At 37.9% G+C, this 22983-nt stretch overlaps 1 protein-coding gene across 3 annotated transcripts in view; it reads right to left on the bottom strand.

Moving 5' to 3' along the window:
* The window catches only part of NOX4 (NADPH oxidase 4), a 184771-nt gene that overhangs the window by 30799 nt on the left and 130989 nt on the right, over positions 1 to 22983 (bottom strand). For all 3 annotated transcript variants that reach the window (XM_062198298.1, XM_062198297.1, XM_062198299.1), the window contains one exon: positions 812 to 893. In XM_062198298.1, the coding sequence (XP_062054282.1) occupies positions 812 to 893 (82 nt within the window). The remainder of the gene's footprint in view (positions 1 to 811; positions 894 to 22983) is intronic.

Here is a 22983-nt window from a genome sequence, read left to right on the forward strand (position 1 = left end):
CAGCTTAACCCACTGTGCCACAGTGCTGGCCCCCTGTTCCTCCATTTAATGTTAAGTTTGGTGGTAGAATTTTAGGAGATATAAGTGGGACAAAGGAGAATGGAATTCTATTGTTTACTGTGCTTGGGATGTGCTGAGTTGGCCCAGGGAAAGGCAATGGCATCAAGACTCTGGGCATGTAAAGAATGCCCTTGAATGGAATGCTCCTATGAGAGAGGAGAGAGTTGTGTAAAGGCCAAATCAATAAATGTGAGTCGCCAAAGATTGTGTATATCTGGACCTGATTCAAAATAAAGGCATACTCCTTCAACAACCAATGAAGACACTTGTGGCATCTAAGAGAAGAAAAAGTCTGGCCCATGTAAGAATAGGTCTGACGACAGCACTTCCCCCAGTTATCAAAATGGTAAAGACGAATACTTATGCATAGAAACGGTTAGAGACTTAACTAGCATGTGGTTATGTTGACAGCTACTCATTGTAGTATGAAATAATCTTTGCACTTAAAGAACAGAAAATGAGGAAGCAGATGGGGGATCACCCACACCATGACAATCAGCAGCATCAAGCCAAAAAAGCAGGCCCAGAAACTGATGCAGACAGAGTCTGAAGCAACGCCTCAGTCACAGCTGGGGCACTTGAAAGCAGGTCTTTCCAATCCAGCAATGCAGAGCCCTTGATGGTCAAGTTAGGTTATTCAGGGTTTTCAGAAGTTCTAAGAAAGATTATATTTTTATCTTTGCCCACCAAAAATCTGACCCAGAACTATGACTATTCCCTTCTCAATACCTAGTAGAATTCTGTGGCTTACTTTGGGTAATTTCTAGTTTGAATGAACGGCAGAATCTCAGAGTCTTGACTAGATGGAGGCAGCAGTAAATCTCGGAATCGTTCTGTTGAAAGAAAAATAATCACAACGCATGAAAAACTCAATCATGAAAATCACTCCAAAAACCAAGTATTTCCTACTTTATTTTTAGCCATTTTGACTGTACATAATTTATTAAAAATATGCCCACCATTTCATACACTAAAGTATATAACTGTTTCACCCTAATGATTACTTTGATACAATGTGACTGAAATAGTACAGTCCCTGCAAACACAAAAGTTGCAAGTATTCATTAGTAGAAACTGATAAAACCTTATAAAGAAAAAAGAGAAAAGGTATATAACCAGAACCCCATCAAACATGCACAATCTTATTGTTACCCAGGCAATGTGAATCAAAACCACACATCATTAGATAGCATTCACATTACATGACTTTCATCTGACAGAAATCAGACTCACAAGACCAAGTGTGAGAAAGGATATACATTAAATAAGCTCTTATACATTGCTCTAAGGAGTAAACATTGGCACAAAAGCTTTGGAAAATAATTTGTCATTAAGAGTTTCACCTTTGTACAGACTGTGATCTAATCATTCCATTCCCAGATGTACACCCTACAGAAACTCTCACATGTGTCTAAGGCAGTAAATAGGACAGCCATTGCGGCACTATTGGTAATAACAGAGATGGAAGCAACTCGAGTGTTCATTAACATGAAAATGGACAATCTGTGCTGCATCACAAAATAGAATGTTAACTGAAGTGAAATGGCATGATTTGTTATAAATAAAAACACTATGAACCATATTAATTAATGTTGAGTAGAAAAAAATCCCAGGGAGTAACACATAGCAGTTATCATTTTATTGTGTGAAATAACTAAGCAAAGCATTGGTTAGGTATGTTATACATGAAACAATGTTAACCAATTAAAAATGGATGATATATACAGTTCAAGATAATGGTTACCTTACAGAAGGGACAGTGGGATGGAATAAGGTAGAGAAAAAAGCGAATGAAAGTAATTATTAATTAATGTTTTTATAAGCTAATTATGGATCAAAAATCATAAATGAATGAATGGATGAATGAAGGCCTAGTAGAGAACAGTAATAGCAGTAAATTGTGAGCCAAGAATTGCATTAATAAAACTTAGCACATATGTACTTTGTAATGAAGGACAGAAGGAGAAGGAAAACAGAGAGGGAGAAAGGAAAAGAGGGAACAATGGAAGGACAAAAAATGTTGTGGACGGAGGAATGCTATTTTAGAAATACTTATATTGCACACCTAACTACCATGCAGAGGGTAATCCATAACTTGATTACTGTTTCCATACTTTAAAATCTAGATTCCCACTACCTTTTGATTCATCCTTAAAGGAAAACTTCCTTGGTTCCTCCATTAGCCTTTTTCTCTCTCCTCCTATCACATTTGAAATAGCTGGTCCTATTGAGTACTTCAAGTAAACCCTGAGGTTATGGTTTCAGAGAATTTATCAAACTTTTTTTTATAGCTATGTATACTTATCTCTAAACCCTTCTCTCCTAGTAGTTGGATATTTTGCCACCAAGATACAAAACATTATATAATATATATTAAGGCACTAGACAAATATTTGTTGAAGGAATATTCCTAAGTTCCATTTTTACTGGATAGAAAAAACTACATGTCAAAGTTAATCATAATGACTCTTTGTAGAGACCAATTGATCATAAATCAACCATGAAAAGCAAGGAGACCTGTATTTCAGCCTTGACAGAGTCACACAATCAGGCTGAGATTGAGTACAAAGCTAAAACTCCCAAGCTGCAGCACATTTATCACTAACTGAATGTGTGTGATTTCCACAAAACACTGAAAATATACACTTGATGGCTACTGTCATTTCCTGGATACTGAATATATTTTTTTTAACTTTATTTATTTAAGAGACAGAAACAGACACCTAGGCAGACATACAGAGAGTTTCTACCCACTAGTTCACTCCTCAAATGCCCACAATGGCTGTGGTGAGCTGAAACTGGAACTAGGAGCCAGTTTCCTTCCATTGGTTCACCCCACAAATGGCTGCTACAGCCAGAGCTATGCCGATCCAAAGCCAGAAGCCAGGTGCTTCCTCCTGATCTCCCATGCAGGTGCAGGAGCCCAAGCACTTGGACCATCCTCCACTGCTTTCCTGGGCCACAGCATAGAGCTGGACTGGAAGAGGAGCAACTGGGACTAGAACCCGGTGCCCATATGGGATGCTGGCGCCGCAGGCAGAGGATTAACCAAGTGAGCCACGGCGCCGGCCCCTGATGTACTATTTTTAATCTATAATTTTTTCAAGAAAATGACTACTGATTTTATGGTATATGACCCTTACTTTTCAGTCTACATGCCAATTTATGTAGATCCATTAAAAAAGTGTCTTGCAGTGTTTATCATTTTCTATTTTTTTTCCTTCCACTTAGCCTTTGCCTAAGACATGTCATAAAAAATAAAACCAAAACCCAAGACCTAAAAATGAAGCCAAAACTCAAGAACCAAAAAACCAAAAACAAAAGCCAGATCAAGAAAAACGAAGCCAAAATCCAAGAACTAGTTTATATATCAGGTACAGCAATTTTTCTGTTAAAGAACTACATTGAACTTCATATTCTTGGAAGTTTAAAGTACAAATTAAAGTGTACTAAATGACTCCCAAACTTGGTTTTAAAACAAACAAACTCATAATTCTTAATGCACATAAACCTTTAATTTAAACTATTATTTTTCTCTGTAATAGGTTTATTTATTTTTGATATTTCTGAAATAATACTGATTGTAAATCTGTAATACAACCTTTGATGATACAGAATATTGACAGGACTAAAACACACACACAGACACACAAATATAATAGCAAAAGCAGCATAAAAAGATCATATATGAGGCAACTCAAATTATGAAGAAATCTATAATTGACAGCCCTGTAAATGAAATACCCTTAATCTTAATTTCGTAAATGAAAAGGGAACAAAAATGAAAGTCCCTGAAACAGATACCATGACAGTCCTCTCCTGCCAAAAGTAAACAGAAAATATGCAAAGTACCTTGAAACTATGTCCTTTTTAAAACTTGTATTTTTTAGTCATCATAAATACTTCAATATGAACAACTAATACTATCCCATTAGGGCATACTAACTTTTTTTATGAAAATAAAGATAAATTATAAAAAAGTCCTCAAAAAAGTTTAATTAAATGAAAATATATTTATAATTCTTATGGTAGTTGCTCATAGTCTCCCAAATTTTTGCCTACCAATTATTTCATTAACATCCCATTTTTTACCTGATTCTGGGAAAAATGTGAATAATATGTTTCCTTTGTTAAGAACAAAAACTGTAAATACTATCTTGTGAACAAAATGTCAAACCAAATTATCTCCCTTCTCAGCAGGGCCAAACTATTTCTTAAGAAAGCAGCATAGCTATGCTAATAACACTAGAGCTCAGTCCTGTCACAGACCTGAGAACAAGTTTATTGAAGCCATTGAAAAGAAACAGAGGATTATTTGCAAAGTGATATTGTGATGAGCTGACTAATGATGTGACAATGTCTGAACAAGGATTTTCTACCAGCAGGGGATATGTCTTAATTAAGACAAGCTTCTGTAGACTTGTACTCTCTCTTCCTTTCTTCCAATCAACAAAAAAATTCACAGCTTACTAAACCTGGATGACATACTGAACACATTATTTCTCCAATCAATTTTGAGAAAATACATTTAATTATATAAAAGTAGAAATTTAAAAAATATAATACTCTTGAAATTCTAATGGAAATTTTTTGTACATTTGCTATGACCCAGCCTCTTAATTTTCCTCTCTATAGAAAAGGGCAATCTCTGATCCTCCTCCAATAAGCCGAATATACCAAATGCAGTAAGGATTGACATGAGAACAAAAATCAGCATGCAGATAGACTTTTGAAATAAAAGGAAAAAATCTTCTAGCCTTATAGAAAGGGGAAAAAAAATTAAATGAAAAAATGATGTTAAGTAATACCATTCTTTTATAACATAAAAGCGCTTTGCTTTTATAATATAAAAGAGCTGTTGTTTGCTGGATCCTGTCAGGCTTGTTTTATCAATTCCAAATTAATTTTTTCTTTCAGGTACACCTTTCCTGTTTGCTTCTTCACTGTCTCCACTATGAACATGAATGATTTTTACTACTTTGAGTATTATTTTATCATGGTTAAGGAAAGAAATCAGAATATTTCTAAGGCGTGACAGTATAGCCCTAAAAGCCCAAAGAAAAATGAAAAGCAGTCCTTTGTGTTTTTATTAAGAGGTAAAATTCCTCTTTCTCTTAATGCTCATATTATACTCAATCTACCAATTTTTAAGTTTAAAAAAACTGAAATAAAATTCTTTTATTAAAAGGATGTATTTATTTATTTATTTAAACGTCAGAATTGCAAAGAGAGAGCGAGAAAGAGAATTTTCCATATGCTGGTTTATGCCCTCGGATGGTCAGCACTGGGTCTGGCTGAAGCCAGGAACCAGGAACTTCATCAAGAAATCCCATGAGAGTGGTAGCAGTTCAAGCACCTGGGCCATGTTCCGCTATCCTCCCAGGCAGATTACCAGGGAGCTGGACGAGAAGCGGGCAAGCTGGGACATGAACTGGTGCCCAGCATCACAGCTGGTTGTTTTTCCTACCACCACAGTGCTGGCAACTGAAAAAATATTCTTAATGGACATTAAACAGTCCCTTACAGACAACCTTAACTTTTTCTAAAAAGCTAGTATTATGTAACATAGTTATTATATACATATCATATATGTACTATACATATACATATACATATAGTATTATGTAACATAGTTATTATATACATATCATATATGTACTATACATATACATATACATATATTATACATGTATACACACATAAATATATAATATATACATATATAAATATACTATACACAAATATATACATATATAAATATATTATACATATATATTATATATTACATGTAATATAATATAATAGTTACATAGTTAAATATTAGGATGCAAAGAAATGGGCAATACCTACACACTGTAAAACAAAATCAATGGGATGATTAAACCATGATATATTATTTTACATTTATTTTGCAATAAAAGCTGAGAATTATTTCAAAATTAGTAAGTGTTGTGGGTGAGTATGCATGATGAAAATGTATACCAAATGACAAATCTTTTTTTTCATACTGATTGCAGAACTGAGATTCAGAAACAGCTTATAATATAAGATACTGGTATGTGGCAACTAGACAGTAAGATTAGGAAGGAACAATTGACCTGAGATATTTTGCCTCACAATTTCTGTCAGCCTTGCATTACAACTCCTTACCTGTCAATCCAGTACACTCACTTTCGTCTTCCTGGACCAGTAAGGAGGACTTATCATTACAGCTACGTAGAAGTTAAACTCCATTCCTTTGGACACATCTTTGCAACCACTCTTTGCCTTTACCTGGTGTGACCCCAATACTCACCTTACTGACAGATCACCCGGACCATGTTACCCCAAGGTTTTTGGAACATTGGGAACCTTTTTAGACAGGCCCTACAGGCAGATCTAGCCTCTATCAACCTTTCACCCAGCACCATTCTTCAATATGTTAATGATATTCTACTCTGTAGCCCCTCACAAGAGACCTGTCTCCAGCACACCACTTGTCTTTTAAAATTTCTACCTGGGAAAGGTTATAGGGTATCTCCAAAGAAGACTCAGCTAATTTCCACTTCTGTCACCTTCTTGGGACTTCTCATGATGCCAGACACTTGTGCAATTCCTCCAGCCTGAAAACAGTCAATGTACTCTCTTCCTTTCTCAGGTACTAAGCATGATCTCCTCTCTTTCTTGGGACTCAGAGGATATTTCACATCTGGATTTTGAACTTTTTTCTTATTCCTAAACCTCTCTATGAAGCTACCAAAGGCAATCTAGATAAGCCACTTTAAGAGATTTCCTTCATAGAGACCCCATTCCAAACCCTAAAGAAGGCTCTTCTACAAGTATCTGCCCTGAACCTTCCCAACCCACTTAAACTGTTTCTCCTCTATATCCATCGCACTAAAGGGCAAGCACTCTCCTGGCGCAAAAGGCTGGAGACTCTGTTACACCTGCGACTTATTTCTCCAGACAATTAGATGGGGTTGATCAAGGCTGGCCCCAATGCCTAAGGGCCCTGACCATGGTGGCCCTTCTCATTCCTGAGGCCCAGAAACTGACCCTTTATCAACCCTTATAAATCCGGTCCTCTCATGGGTTGCACGACCTCCTCAGCCACCGAGCCTTTCAATCTGTATTGCTATCTCACATCCAAGTTCTTCACTCCACCCTTCTCCAGCCCACCATTACCTTTCATCACTGCTCTTCTCTCAACCCAGCTACTCTCCTCCCCACCACTCTCTCTGATCTCCTCAAATCCCATTCCTGGCAAATGCCCAAAACAGCACTCCTGCCTCAGAATCAACCCTTGGGGCATTCGGACCTGGCTAAAAGGTCCATGAGAGTCTCACAGGCATGGAAAGCCAAGACACGATGGCAAAAACAATCTAAATGAAAGATCCTGGTGAACAAGACCCCAGCGGAAGGAACAGGCCATCAAGGAGAGAGGCGCCTTTCTCTGAAGGGAGGAAGGAACCTCCACTGTGATATGGCCTTGACTAAGCAAGTTCAGAGTTGGTGAACTCGAGGGGCTTCCATAGCCTAGACAGCTCATAGCAAGAGCATCAGGTGATTACTGACGCCATAAATAAGAGTGTCAATTGTTAAATCAACAACGGGAGTCACTGGGCACATGCTCCCCACGTAGGATCTCTGTCCTTAATGTGTTTTACTATGAAACTTAAAAACAACACTACTAGTCAAACAATACCCTATACCTTGTGTGGTTGTGTGAGGGCAGCCTGTTGAAATCCTTGTCTAGTATACACTAAGTCGATCTTCAGTATATGAAGGTAATTGAAAATGAAACTCGATGAAGGGCGGGATGGGAGAGGGAGTGGGAGAGGGGAGGGCCACGGGAGGGAGGGAGGTTGGGGGCGGGGAGCCACAACAATACAAAAGTTGCACTTTGTAAATTCACATTTAATAAATAATAAAAAAAATCCCATTCCTGTCCTGACTTCCTTGATTTTTCCCTGTCTATATTGCACCAACTCATAGATACTCCTATTCCAAAAGCCCCAGATTGGTTCACTGATGGTAGAGCTTCTAAAACTTCCAATTTCCCTGCTGGATACGCAATAATTGAGGGGCACTGTGATGATACCTCCTCCTCTTCCCCGCATAGGGTTATAGAGGCTAGGCCCCTATCTCAAGGCACTATCTCCTAACATGCCGAAATGTTAGCCTTGATTTGAACCTTTACCTTAGCCAAAGGAAGTACAGTCAACATATACGGATTCCTGATATGCCTATAATATCATCCATTCCAATGCCCAGATATGGCAAGAAAGGGGCTTTCTGACAGCCCAAGGGACCCCATCATAAATGGCAAGCTGATTAAAGCTCTTCTTGATGCTGCCCAGCTGCCAACAAAAGCTGCTATTATTCATTGCAAAGGCCACTTGAAAGATAAACAATACCTACCTGAAGCTAACAATCAGGCCCATCTGACAGCTAGAGAAGGGGCCCAAGGGGAAACCATCTCATCTTTTCTCTGTAACTTAGCTCCTGTATATTCAGACATAGAAATCTGTCAGTTTCAACAACAAGGGGCATCTAGGAAGGACTCATGGTGGTTTCTAGATGAAAAACTAATACTCCCTTCTTCTCTCCAAATTACCTTCCTAAAAAAACCTCCATTCTCTCTCACTGAAACTCTCTTCTTCACTTCCTGAGATCACACATATACCTAACTCTCGCTGTAAGAGAAACTCTGCATAAAATATCTCAGACATGCAGCATCTGTCAAACCACTAACCCCAACTCTAATATCAGGTCACCTCCATTCCCCACTCACCAGGCCCATGGACCACCCCTGAGGGAGGACTGGCAGATTGACTTCACCCATACGCCACCAGTTAGGTGAACACATTACCTTCTGGTTATGGTGAACACCTTCTCGGGGTGGGTAGAAGCCTCCCACCCTACAAATAAAAGAGCTTCCGCCAAGTCCACTATACTATTAAATTATATCATCCCAAGATTTGGATTACCTGCTTCCATTCAGTCAGATAACGGACTTGAGATTATCTCTCAAAGTATTCAAATACTATCTGCCTTTCTTCATATTTCATGGCATTTTCACATTCCCTCTTGTCCCCTCTTTTCAGGAAAAGTAGAACTTATGAATAGAATTTTAAAACAGGCTGTAACTAACCTCTCTTCCTATGTCCACTTAGACTGGGTAAAACTCCTTCTTTTAGCTCTGTTAGGAATTAGATCTCTTCTCCGGAAGCCATTAATACTCAGCTTATTTGAATTTCTCTATGGAAGCCCTCTTCTTTCACTTAATTTCCCTCCCCTTCAAAATTCTGAAGCTATTCCTCCTCCTCTCGATTTTCCTCTTCTTACCAAAACATGCTTTCACTTATGGACCTATGCAGACACACACCTACCCAAACCACACTCTCTGCCTCCCGACTATATTCCTACCTTTCAACCTGGAGTGACTGGATTTATCTAAAACAATATGAGGCTGCTCTAAAGGCAAAATGGAACAGGCCCTACCAAATGATACTATCTCCACTGCTGCCAAACTCAAAGGGCACCCCCCTTGGGTATATTTTACTTCATTAAAATTAGTAACATCTCCGTCATTAAGTCTACTCCCACAGGTTGCATCTCTCTCAGGTTGACAGGGCTCCCTGCAATACCAGAAGGACAGATTTCGACAAATTATTCCATAGGAATAATTATTCCACAGGAAATTTTTATTCCACAGGAAATCTACTGGTATTCATCTCCACCAATTGACCTTCCAGACTTCATATCTATGCAGATATCCTTTTTAAACTTTGGTTTATTAATATTGTAATGCATGTCAACTTCTGTTATTGTCTGCAGCTATAATCCTAGCCCTAACTTTGGCCATAGGCTTGACGGCAAACGCCCACACTGACTGGACCTGTGGTAAAAAACTTCTCTTAGCAATCTTTTATCTCTTCTGGATAAGATGCTTTTCTGCTATCTCCGGCTTCTAACCTGGCTCCCCTATCGTGGCTCCAAACCCCACATACCTCTCAGCATATTTTGGTAAGAAGAAGGAAAGCGAGAGGAGGAGGAATAGCTTCACATACCTCTCTCCTACCAAAATTCTTACATACCTCTCATTAACATTTCCTCTAGCCTGTTTTTTGAAGATAATCCCAATGTCTCTTCACATTGGATCTGCACACACTCCTCCTCTGAGGGCTGGCAAGCCCTCCCCGACCCTACCCAGCTCTGGGAAACGGCCCATGGACTTGCTTTTATCACAAGGACCAGAACTCTCCTAGAGGAACCCCAGGAAATATATCTCTTCTAGAATTCCCAGTAAGAAACACCAGCATGGCCAGAGGAAGGAATACTGGTATTTTATAGGGAAATAAAACCAGAGGATCCATCTGCTGTACCTGTCCAAGACATTTTTGCTATGGCCTCGTTAATCAGTCAAGCCTCTTTATGCATCATGCGTGCTTTCTTTCCTTCTTCTCATAATGTGGGTTCATTGACCCATGATGCCTGTGACCTAGTTGTCATTCTCCCAGGCCCACCCCCTATTAGCCGCCACTACTCCTCACACCCAATGAATGCAGCTGCAATGGCATTTACTCATCATATTGCCCCTGCTGCATGGAAGTGCAAAGGTTACCTCTTACCTTAGGACTAGAAACAAGGGCATTCTTTCTCTGTGGTAGCCAGGCATCCATCTGTCTCCTCACCAACTGGACAGGGACCTGTATAATCACCTTCCTATTTCCTCCCTGTCCTATACCCTAGATCAATCTCTATATCTGTTCCTATAACCTACCGTGTCAATAGAGATTCTGGACTCACCTCCTTGATAATCTCATTGGGTATCTTGATAAGAATCAGAACAGGAACGACTAGACTAGCCATTTCAGTAGACAAGGCAAATAAAATTGAAGGTTTATCTCTCAGGCTCAAAGAAAACATAAATGACTGAGCACAGCAATTGTCTCGGCTCCAAGATGAGGTGCATTCACTGGCAGCAGTTCTCCTCCGGAACCTCTGGGCACTAGACCTCCTCACAGCAGAGAGAGGAGGACTTTGCCTCTTTTTGGGTGAAGAATTTTTTTACACCAATTAATCGGGTGTGGTAACAGATGAGATCAAATGCATAAAAAGACGTGCTAACAAGATGTATTCACAAGGTAACTCTGGCTCATTTTGGCCATCTTTTCCACCATGGGCAATGTCTCTAGTATCTTCTTTTATCCTCATACTCATAGTGCTCCTATTTCTGCCATGTATAATTAACTTATTCCAAAGGTTCTTGCAGGAATGAATAACTACTATATATCAAGCCATCGCGCAGGAGCAACACAAGACTACTCTACTTCTTCAATCAATCCGATCTCGTGTATAGAACCCCACTCAAGTTCTTGTCCCAGGTTTATGCCCCGTATCAGCAGGAAGTAGCCAGAAAGAAACCAGCACCCCGTCTCCTTATATACTCAGAGTCAGGATTGATGGAACAAGGATATAAGCCTCAGCCATTTTAGGCTCTTTTTACCTCTGCCTTCTGTCAAGAGATCAGTTCCATCTCACACCCTGTACTTTTCCCCACCCCATCCCTATATTCTTCTCCAGGTTCAGAGGCCCTGTGTGGCCACCTGAAAGACTAGTTTCAGGAATTCACCTCTGCCTGCTGTCCCCTACCCCCACTCCCATCCCTAGCCCTTCTAAAATATAAAAAGGCCCAGAGCCTGGGGTTGGGGCCTCCTGGCACATGTTCTGTCCATGTGCATACCAGCAGTTGGTCACTCACCTCTGGAAATTTATGTTCTCTGAATAAATTCAGTCAGACTGTAGATTCGTATACTGCCTCCTCTCTGTTCTGCCCCTCTTTTCCTAACATTTTTGGTGCCCTGTGTGAGGAGGCACCAATCTGCACTCTTTTCCTAACACCTACCTTCTTTGCTTGCTTCCTTTCTTCCTCCCTCCCTTCCTTTCTTCTTTCCTCCATTCCTTCATTTTAGCTTTATTTATTTATTTCAAAGGCAAAGTTACAGAAAGAAAGTGAGAGACAAATCTTCTATGTGCTATTTCACTCTCCACTCTGCTGATTTCCCAGACCATTAGCAGGGAGCCAGTGGCAGCTTTACCTACTACACCCCAATGCCAGCCCCTCGTCAATGGTTTCTTGAAAGCTTGGTGTCCAGTGTGGTGTGACTATGGAGAGGTGTTTGGGGGTGTAAAGGTGCTGCCCTCAGAAGAGATTAAAGTGGTTCCCCTAGCAGAAGGTGTGGCTCAGTGGATTAGCCTGCTACTTGGGACACCCTTAACCCACACTGGAGTGCCAATTTGAGGTCCAGCTATTCTGCTTCCTCCTAATGCACCTGGGAAGGCAGAGGAAGACAGCCCATGTCCCCCATGTGGGATATGCAGATGGAATTCTGAACTCCTGGCTTTCTCTCTCACCATGTGATCCTTTTCTTTCATAGGTACTCACCATAAGCCTTCTGCCATAAGGTTCCCAACAGAGCCACTGCCATGCTGCTTGGATTTTCAGCTCATTGAAGCTCTCTTCTTTGTAAGTTACCCAACCTGAGGTATTGCATTATAGTAATGGAAAACACCCTTATATGCAAAACAACAATGGAAGGTCACATCTGTAGTAGTACATGAGTGGAGTATTTTTGCTTTGTCACCTATATGACAAGTCTCTAATGATAGAGAATTTAGAAGTAGGAAAAAGGCTTATATTCTCAGAAACAAGAACTTCATCAATTAAATCATATTTTTTTTCATTTATTAAACAAACTTCGAGTATCTATTATTTGTGACACATTATGAATAAAACAAATTCTTATTATCAAGGCAGTTCTGCTTATCACAAAGAAATGCAAGACAACAAAGGAACTGCAACACCACCACAGCTACTAGAAAAAGGATTCAGAATGTAAGTACAAAATTATTTGTATATGAAAAAGAGGGTGTTACTCTAGGGATTCAAGGAAATTTTAATGGTTAATCCAAATTTAATATTTTTTTTCATTTTACATAGGAAAAGAAGTATATACATTAATCTTGGAAGACAAATCATTTCAAATACTCAAGGGCTTACTTACAGTACATCCATATCAAGAGAAAGATATAGAGCATAAATTTCCTTTTTTTGGAAAATTTGTTTAAATCAAATGAATGCCCTTTATTACCATGATAATAAAGTACTGAATAGCAATAGTTGCTCTTTAAAACACTGATTTCCATGAAACAGGAAAGGCATTCAAATTAATACTACTTTAGATAAATTAGGACATCTAGTTTTAGTAAGGATATTTTCTTACTAAAGATACAGGCAAATATTCCATGGTAGAATTAAAAAAGAATCAGTTTGTAACTCTAAAAAAAGTCAGTAGCGTGCTTTGGTTACATAGAAATATATTTTCCATAATTATTGAAGCCAGTGTGAAAGATTACAAAAAGCCGAATCTTATACTCTGATATATAAGAGAAAAAAAGCCAAGGCCAAGCATTTTTTGTTCAAAGTATGAGAATATAGAGACAATATACATACAATCAGAGCTAATATAAAAATAAGAACAGTAATAGGAGATGTGTAAGTAACAAAAACCCTGTACTTGGGATAGATCTTTACAATATTTCCATGAGACAGTCTCCAAATTGAATCTAATATAATTTCTCTTTAAATTATCATATTCTAAAAATCAATTGTCTGGAAAGAATTCTACAGCTTTTCAGCAACAATGAGGTGAGAAATAAACAACGTTGCCCATTCAGGATGCTCTAAGTGTGGAAATTAAAAACCATATAGCAGGCTGCCAGTGACAAGTCACATGACTAGCAAGAGACAAACAGAATAATCATCAGAAAGCAAAATTCACAGTCCACTGTTCTCTCTACCACATCATTTTGCCTCTTTCTTCCCAGGAAATATTCCACTGTCTTGTCTCCCCTCATTCCCTCTACTTTCTTTTTGCCTAAACAGTACATAAAAAGAGAAAAAGCACAGCAGGGTCATTTACAACCTGCATCCCTCAACACTTGGTGCTTTTAAACATTGGAAGCTCTGAACGTGGACAATGCAGTGTTACATAAAGGAAAATTATTTAATGGTTCTTTTTTATTTTCAATGGAAGCAGAATGTTAAAAGTCTATTCCTGTGATACTCATTATTCTGCTTCCTACTAGTTAAATATACTATTTTTTTTAAAAAAATCAAAAGGAGCCTTTGACAGAAGTATAAACAGACCTCTCAGCCTCTAACTACATGAATCAATGAATCAATGTCTGTAACTGGCTTTTTTATGAAATATAAATTCTTTTTATTGCTGCAGAGGCTAAAATGCAACAAAAATTGACAGGGGAAAAAGCAGAGGTTCAAGGAAATTGAAAGCAAATAGTAGACATATTTTGGGATAAACACATTATTATTACTCAGCTTACCATAATAAGTCTACTTTTATAGGAAAATGTTATATTTTCATTTGCCATAGGATTTGCATCTTTTTAAACAATGTTGGTATTCAACAACAACAACAAAATAAAACACCTCAAAGTGGTCAAGGCTCAGCTTGACACTAATTCAGTTCTTGATTTCTGCACAAACTCTGAATGTCCCTTAGGTGCATATTCAAGAGGGAAAGTACAATTTTATCCAGGATCCAAAGAAACTGATGGCTTTCTTTTAGGCTTTTATGAAGTTCTAACCTAAAGCCCTGGGCAAATAACATTAATGCCATCCAATATTTGATTCTTTGAAGCCTATCAAAACCAAGTACGCAGTGTGTTTTCCTGGTTCTTAAATAGATGACATGCTGACCAAACACCAAGTCAATGGGATGTGTGGGTCAGGGAAATCAAAAGCAAAGAAGTGAACTCACTTCCTCTGTTAGGCTGTTTCACTGGAGAAAACTGGGTTTTCCTCAAGCCCTCTGATTTTCAATGGTAGGTGGTTTCCTACCACCAGAGCCTCTTGTCCTTCCCATAACTAAACCCTGCCCAGAATTTAAGGGCTAACTCAGAAGCCCATTCCTTGAAAACCACTTCACAAACTATGCCAATCAGTCATGATCTTTATTTTCTTCAAAGTCCTGCTAAACTCACAGTGAACAGGGAGACAGGACAGCAGGGTGAGGTTAGGGACCGGACTAGAGATTCTCAGTCCCCTATAAAATACAGGTCAAAGTCCAATCTCTTTGGCTTGTTGTTCAAAGTTCTTCAAAAACAAAACAACAGCTCCCACACATCTCTGCAACCTTATCTCCTAACATCTTCACTTAAGAACCCTAAATTCAACTGTGTCAATGTAACTATGGTTTCCTAATCAACATTGTGCCTTGTATTACAGTCAGAATTCTTTCTTCCACCCTCTCCTTTCCTGCCTTCTGATCTAGAAAGCTCCTAATTAACCTCCATAATCCAGCTCTAATGCACCTTACCCCTGATTACATGTTTTCTAATTTCCTAGGACAGATGAAGTTGTATCTTCTTAAAGAATTCTAATCATATATCCTTAAGAGTAAAATATCCTACTGTGCATACTCATCAGCAAGAGGTAGTATCAATAAAATTATGATAGGTGATATATTGTAATGACCTTATTTAACATTAATTTGATTACTCTCATAACTAATATTTAGGCCCTGACTCCAAATTCTTATGTAGAAATTTAATCCACATGTGATAGTATTAAAACTTTGGGCCTTTGGAAATCATTAGGTCATAGGTGCAGAACCTCCATGAATGGGATCAATGCCTTTACAAAAGAAAACCCAGAGAACTCTCCTACTCCTTCTGCTGCTTTTTACAAGTGTGATTATAGACAGATATCTATGAACCAGAAAGCAAGTCCTCACTAGATACCTCATCTATTGATAACTTAACAAGACTTCCAGGTGTTCAAAACTGTGAAAAATAAATTCCTGTTATTTACAAGTAGTTTACAGTTTGTTATAGCTAGCAAATGAACTATAACAATTACAATTATGATTTATTCTGTTTACTTGTTTACACATGTCCTTCAGTTAATATTTAATTAGAGGAGCATTTTATATATTAAAGGCATTCATGAATAGTTATTATAAACATTTTTCTATTTCCTTTGGTTTTTGACATAATTTTTGAACTTTTTAAATAGTTAAATCTATTTGTTTTTCTCAGTGAATGTTTTTATGACAGAATGGACTTCATCATTGATTAGTGACTAAATGCTTTTCAGATGAATTTTTTTGTGTTAATATATTTGACCTATCTGGAAGTAATTTTTGGTCATCCAAAGTAAATTAATTTGCTTTATCCCAATAGTTTTCATTGCGTGGCAATCTAAAAACTTACACTTCATATCGATTTACATAGTTTCCTTTATATAACACATAAAACATGCTTAATGTAACACAATTTTGAGTTCAGAACCCAATGCATATACTTATTAACTTTTTGTTTCTAGGTACAATTTATAACATTGTAAAATTTTGCCCTGTTTCTAAAGTTGATTTAACTTTATAACATATTGTAATAAAGCCAGTCCTATTAATCCTATCAGTTAGTTATACAGATGTTCTATATTTCTCAATCTTCATTTTCAATTATTTTCTGCTTTTCCAAATAAGTGTTAATATCATTATTTAGTTTGAGTTTTGATTTTGATTGATATTATGTTAATTCTAATAATTTATTTTGGCAAGAGTTAACAGTTCTATAATATACAGTCTTTATACCTGTACATATAACATTCTCTCATCTTTTCTATTTCTTAAAAATTACTTTCATTTTCTTCATATTGCTTGATTCTTATTTCTCATTTAAAATGCCAATTTTTTTCTCAGCGACTTTTGTTTTTTTTAATTTATATTATTTATTTGAAAGACAGAGTTACAAAGAGAGAGAGAGACAGAGGGGGAGGTCTTCCATCTGCTGGTTCACTTCCAAATGGCCACAACTGCTGGAGCTGGGCCTATCCGAAGCTAGGGGCCATGAGCCTCTTCCAGGTCTCCTTACGTGGGTACAGGGGCCCAAGCACTTGGACCATCTTCCACTGTTTTCCTAGGCACATTAGCAGGGAGCTGGTTTGGAAGTGGATCACCTGGGACTTGAACCGGCATCCACATGGGATGTTGGTGCTGCAGGCCAGGGCTTTAACCTGCTTCACCAGAGGGCTGGCCCCTCTTTGACTTATTTTTGATATGGAGGAATTAATAAATAATAATTGAATGCCTTTGTTGGGCTTAGCAAATATTTTAGAGGTTTTCATTGTAAAAGTAAACACCTCTAGCTACACAAACAGCTACAATATACAATGAGCACAATAAAAGTCTCTCTTAAAAAGAAGATTTGGAAAATGTTGCCCTTTGGAATGCCTATGTTCCTGAATTGGAATATTTATTCATTTTATTACATTTCAAGACTTTACAACACAATTCCCACTTCTATTGGGTTTAGAACTTGACACTGAGTCTATCTCACTCTAAAGTCTTTTGTTTCATCCACTATGTTTTCCACCAACTATGAAAGTAAAGATGGTAGAGTACTATGTGCCACCCAGGGAAGACACTATACTACCAGTCTTCGAAGACAACAACAAAAGATTTCACGGTTGTTGTGAAAGCGAAAAGTTAGAGGACTCGATGAAAAGAAGCTGAGTCAAAGAAGGACAGCAAATCACTTGACTATTCCTAAAGGACATTCCAACCCCCAAATGTGTTTTCTCAATTACTCCAATTGGAGTCTTGCTTTTAGTCACAGAAAATATCTAGATGTCTAATGTTTCTAAGTGGATTCTCTCTCTTCTCACTTCCCTCCTAACTATGTGGATAACTGCACCCTAAGACATTTTGCTAGTTTCTCATTTTATAGTTTTTTTTTTTAACTGAATCAAAACTTCATTAAAAGCATGATACAACAGCAGTGTCCATGTTGCTCATTACACCGGATTAGATTTTAAAAGGGGAAGCCATAGGGAAATGTGAATAAGTCCAGTTATGCCTTCTTCTGATTCCATACAGTTTTTATAATAGATGGATCCACTAGAATTTTTTCACCAGTTTTCTTTGTTGCCAATATCCCGGATGTTCTGTCCTTCATATCTGAGGAACTCTTTCCTGGCTGGCACTGCTTTAACAGCTACTGGAGTAGCCAGCTTTGAATTGTATTTTGTTAAAATCTGGAGAATATCTTCTGGAATTGTAGTTACTTCTGGAGGTGTAGGTGTTCTGAGCAGATTCGCATAAGAAGAAATCGTAGGAGAAGAGGGATCTGCAAAATTCTCAAAGCACTGGTCTGAATTTAAAACTAAGTGGATTCTCTCTCTTCTCACTTCCCTCCTAACTATGTGGATAACTGCACCCTAAGACATTTTGCTAGTTTCTCATTTTATAGTTTTTTGTTTGTCACACTGAAAAATAAGACAATCTTCTATTTTTAATCTCTTCATCAAACTGCAGCAGACTATTTTAATTTTTCTCCATTTACTGCTCTTTTTTTAAGACTTATTTAGTTTGAAAGAGTTACACAGAGAGAGAGATGGAGAGACAGAGTGACACAGAGAGAGCGGGGTTTTGGGAGGGAGAGAGTGGAAAAGGGAGGGAGGGAGGGAGGAAGAGAGAGAGAGAGAGAGAGAGAGAGAGAGAGAGAGAGAGATGATCTTCAATCTGCTGGTTCACTCTCCAGATGGCCACAATGGTCAGCTTCAGGCAGGGGGAAGTCAGGAGCCAGAAGTTCTTTTGGGTCTCCCATGTGGGTGGCAGCATCCCAGGGACTTGCATCATCTTCCACTGCCTCCCCAGGCACATTAGCAGGGAGTTGGGTCAGAAGTGGAGCAGCTGAGACTGGAACCATAGATGCCCATATGTGACGTGGGTGCTGCAGGCAGCAGCTTAACATGCTGCACCACAGTGCAGATCTCCATTTACTCTTCTATCCATTCTTATACTCTGGACTGGAACATTGCTTAAGATTCCCTGGCACTCCATTCTTTAACTGCCACCACCACCTTTTCTCAAAATCTTATTTCACTGAAGAGGTTAAAATTTTCCCATTCTATTCATGTCTGTTTATGAAATCTCACCCCTCTCCTGTGTTAAAGTTCAAACATCATAGTAACAAGAGAAACAACATCTTCACCAGATGCTATACCCACAAATTGTTTACTCGATTTTTCTTTTTGTTGAGGGTAAGATTTCCCTGAGCCCTTGCTGAATTATTTTTAGTTGATGAATTTTATTTTTTAGAGAAGTTTTAGGCTTACAGAAAAGAGACTTGGAAAGGACAAAGAATTCCCATGTAACTTCTGTCCTAACACATGTCCTCCCATGTCAATAACTGGCACCAAAATGGTACATGTGGTAACAACTGATGAATCTCCACTCACACTACAGACCCAAAGTCTATTGCTGACATTAGGCTTCACTGAGTGTTATACATTCTATGAGTTTTGACAAATGTATATTGGACAAGTATCACGGTAATTAAATAACACTGTGTCACAACCTTGAAAATCCTCTGTACTATTCTTACTCAGTTTTCTCTCCTCTTGGATGCCTGACAACCAATGATTTTTTTCTTTCTTTAATTGTACTCATATTTTTGTCTTTTTCCACAGAAATCATAGAGCATGCAGCCTTTTTAGAATGGTTTATCTCAGTAATATACTATAAGTTTCTTTTATGTCATTTTCTTGGCTTGACAGTTAATTTATTTTTAGCATTAAACAGAGGTTATTACTTGGATCTATCCACTCACCCATTGAAGGACATCTTGGTTGCTTCCATGTTTTGGCAATTAAGTATATAAAATTGCTCTACACATCTGTTTGCGAGTTTCTGTAAGGATGTACACTTTCAGTCCATTTAGATAACTGCCAAAGGGTTGTGCTTCCTGTACCACATGGTAAGAGTATGCTTCAAACTGCCAAACCGCCTTCCAAAGTGAATGAAACATTGTGCACCCCCAATAACAATACAGTTCCTACTGAGTTACTCTTTTTTTCTCTAATTTTGTCTTATTATTTCTCTGCCTTTTGAATTTTTTTTTTTTTTTGACAGGCAGAGTGGACAGTGAGAGAGAGAGAGACAGAGAGAAAGGTCTCCATTTACCGTTGGTTCACCCTCCAATGGCTGCTGCGGCCGGCGCACCGCGCTGATCTGAAGCCAGGAGCCAGGTGCTTCTCCTGGTCTCCCATGCGGGTGCAGGGCCCAAGGACTTGGGCCATCATCCACTGCCTTCCCGGGCCACAGCAGAGAGCTAGCCTGCAAGAGGGGCAACCGGGACAGAATCTGGTGCCCCGACCGGGACTAGAACCCAGTGTGCTGGCACCGCAAGGCAGAGGATTAGCCTATTGAGTCGCAGCGCTGGCCCACCTTTTAAGTTTTAAGTGAATATTTTATAATTTCATTTTGTTCCCTTCATCAACAATGTTTGTTTTTCAAAAACATTTTAAGTAACTGAACTGGAGCTTGCAATATACATTTACAAGTAATCTGAGTCCACTTTCAAAATAATTCTGTATTATTTCATGGGTAATATAAGCACTTTAAATCACAAAGTCTAAAAAATTCCTTTCTCCTCTTCCTATATCCTTGCTTTCACTTTACTTACATGAAAGTATTTCAAAAGCTGTATGGGAAATGGAACTAAAAGATGAATTTATTTTGGTGTAAAAATTCTTGAAATTCATATGTAAATTTTCATAATATGCTTTGTATTAACTTTTTAAAGACCTTTTGTACATAAGCATATATAATTACATACATTGTTGCTTTTATTATTTGGAAAAACATGATATTTGTTAGATCAATTAAGGTTAAGAAAAACAAATTTTCTATTTTACCAATACTGAGTCCTTTTCTGATGTTTTTCCTTTGTCTATGTAGACTTGTATTTCTGACTTATGTCATTTCCTTCTCTCTGAACAACTTCTATGAACATTTTTAGCAAGGCAAGTCTCCTGGCAACTGACTTCCTCAATTTTTGTTTGCATGAGAAAGTCTTCATGTCTCCTTCACCTTTTAATTTAAATTTATATTTTCATTGACAAATAACTGTATATATTTATGTGGTATATTATAATGTTTTGATATATGTATGTATTACTGTGGAATTATTATATCAAGGTAATTAATATATCCATCACATGTTAATAATTTACAGCAAAGCTCTCATTTGTGAATGAAGGTGAAATAAAGACCTTTTACAGCAAACAGAAATTGAAAGAATTTGTCACTACTCATCCAGCCCTGCAAAAGATGCTTAAAGATGTGTTACACACAGAAACATAGAAACATGGTCATCAATATGAAAGAAGGTAAAGGAAGGAAACCTCACAGCAAAAGATCACAGGAAGTTCAAAGCATATAATAGAAAATATCTTTGGCAAATGGCAGGGCAAAGTTACTACTTACCAATAGTCACATTGAACATTAATGGCCTCGACTCTCCAGTTAAAAGACACAGATTGGCTGACTGGGTTAAGGAACAAAACCCATCTATTTGCTGCTTGCAAGAAACACATCTTTCCAACAAAGATGCATACAGACTGAAAGTGAAAGGCTGGAAAAAGATATACCATGCCAACAGAAATGAAAAAAGAGCGGGCGTAGCCATCTTAATATCAGAAAAAATAAACTTTAACACAAAAATTGTTAAGAGAGACAAAGAGGGGCACTATATAATGATTAAGGAATCAATTCAACAGGAAGATATAACGATTATCAATGTATATGCACCTAATTACAGGGCACCAGTTTATTTAAAAGATTTGTTAAGGGACTTAAATGGAGACTTAGACTGCAATACAATAGCACTGGGGGACTTCAATACTCCACTCTCAGAAATAGACAGATTAACTGGACAGAAGATCAACAAGGAAACAGTAGATTTAAATGACACTATAGCCCAAATGGATCTAACAGATATCTACAGAACATTTCATCCTACATCTAAAGACTTTACATTTTTCTCAGCAGCACATGGAACCTACTCTAGGAATGACCATATACTAGGCCATAAAGCAAGTCTCAGCAAATTCAAAAGAATTAGAATCATACCATGCAGCTTCTCAGATCATAGGGGAATGAAGTTGGAAATTAGCTACTCAGGAATCCCTAGAGCATATGCAAACACATAGAGATTGAACAACATGCTCCTGAATGAACCATGGGTCATAGAAGAAATCAAAAGAGAAATCAAAAACTTTCTGGAAGTAAATGAGGATAACAGCACAACATACCAAAACTTATGGGATACAGCAAAAGCAGGGTTAAGAGGAAAGTTTATAGCAACAGGTGCCTACATCAAGAAATTGGAAGGGCACCAAATAAATGAGCTTTCAATGCATCTCAAGGATCTATAAAAACTGCAGCAAACCAGACCCAAATCTAGTAGGAGAAGAGAAATAATTAAAATCAGAGAAGAAATAAACAGGATTGAATCCAAAAAAATTACAAAAAAATCAGCCAAACGAGGAGCTGTTTTTTTTTTTTTTAAAATAAACAAAATTGACACCCCATTGGCCCAACTAACTAAAAAAAGGAGAGAAAAGACCCAAATCAATAAAGTCAGAGATGGAAAAGGGAATGTAACGACAGACACCACAGAAATAAAAAGAATCATCAGAAATTACTACAAAGAGTTATATGTCAACAAACAGGGAAATCTATCAGAAATGGACAGATTCCTGGACACATACAACCTACCTAAATTGAACCAGGAAGACACAGAAAACCTAAACAGACCCATAACTGAGACAGAAATTGAAACAGTTATAAAAGCCATCCCAACAAAGAAAAGTCCAGGATCAGATGGATTCACTGCTGAATTCTACCAGACAGTGGAAGTTAGAAGTTAGACAGTTGGAAGTTAGAAACACTTAATCCAATTCTTCTCAAACTATTCAGAACAATTGAAAGAGAGGGAATCCTCCCAAATTCTTTCTATGAAGCCACCATCACCTTAATTCCTAAGCTGGAAAAAGATGCAGCATTGAAA

This window comes from Lepus europaeus, chromosome 7 (genome assembly GCF_033115175.1).
Source record: "Lepus europaeus isolate LE1 chromosome 7, mLepTim1.pri, whole genome shotgun sequence".
NCBI classification, from domain to species: domain Eukaryota; kingdom Metazoa; phylum Chordata; class Mammalia; order Lagomorpha; family Leporidae; genus Lepus; species Lepus europaeus.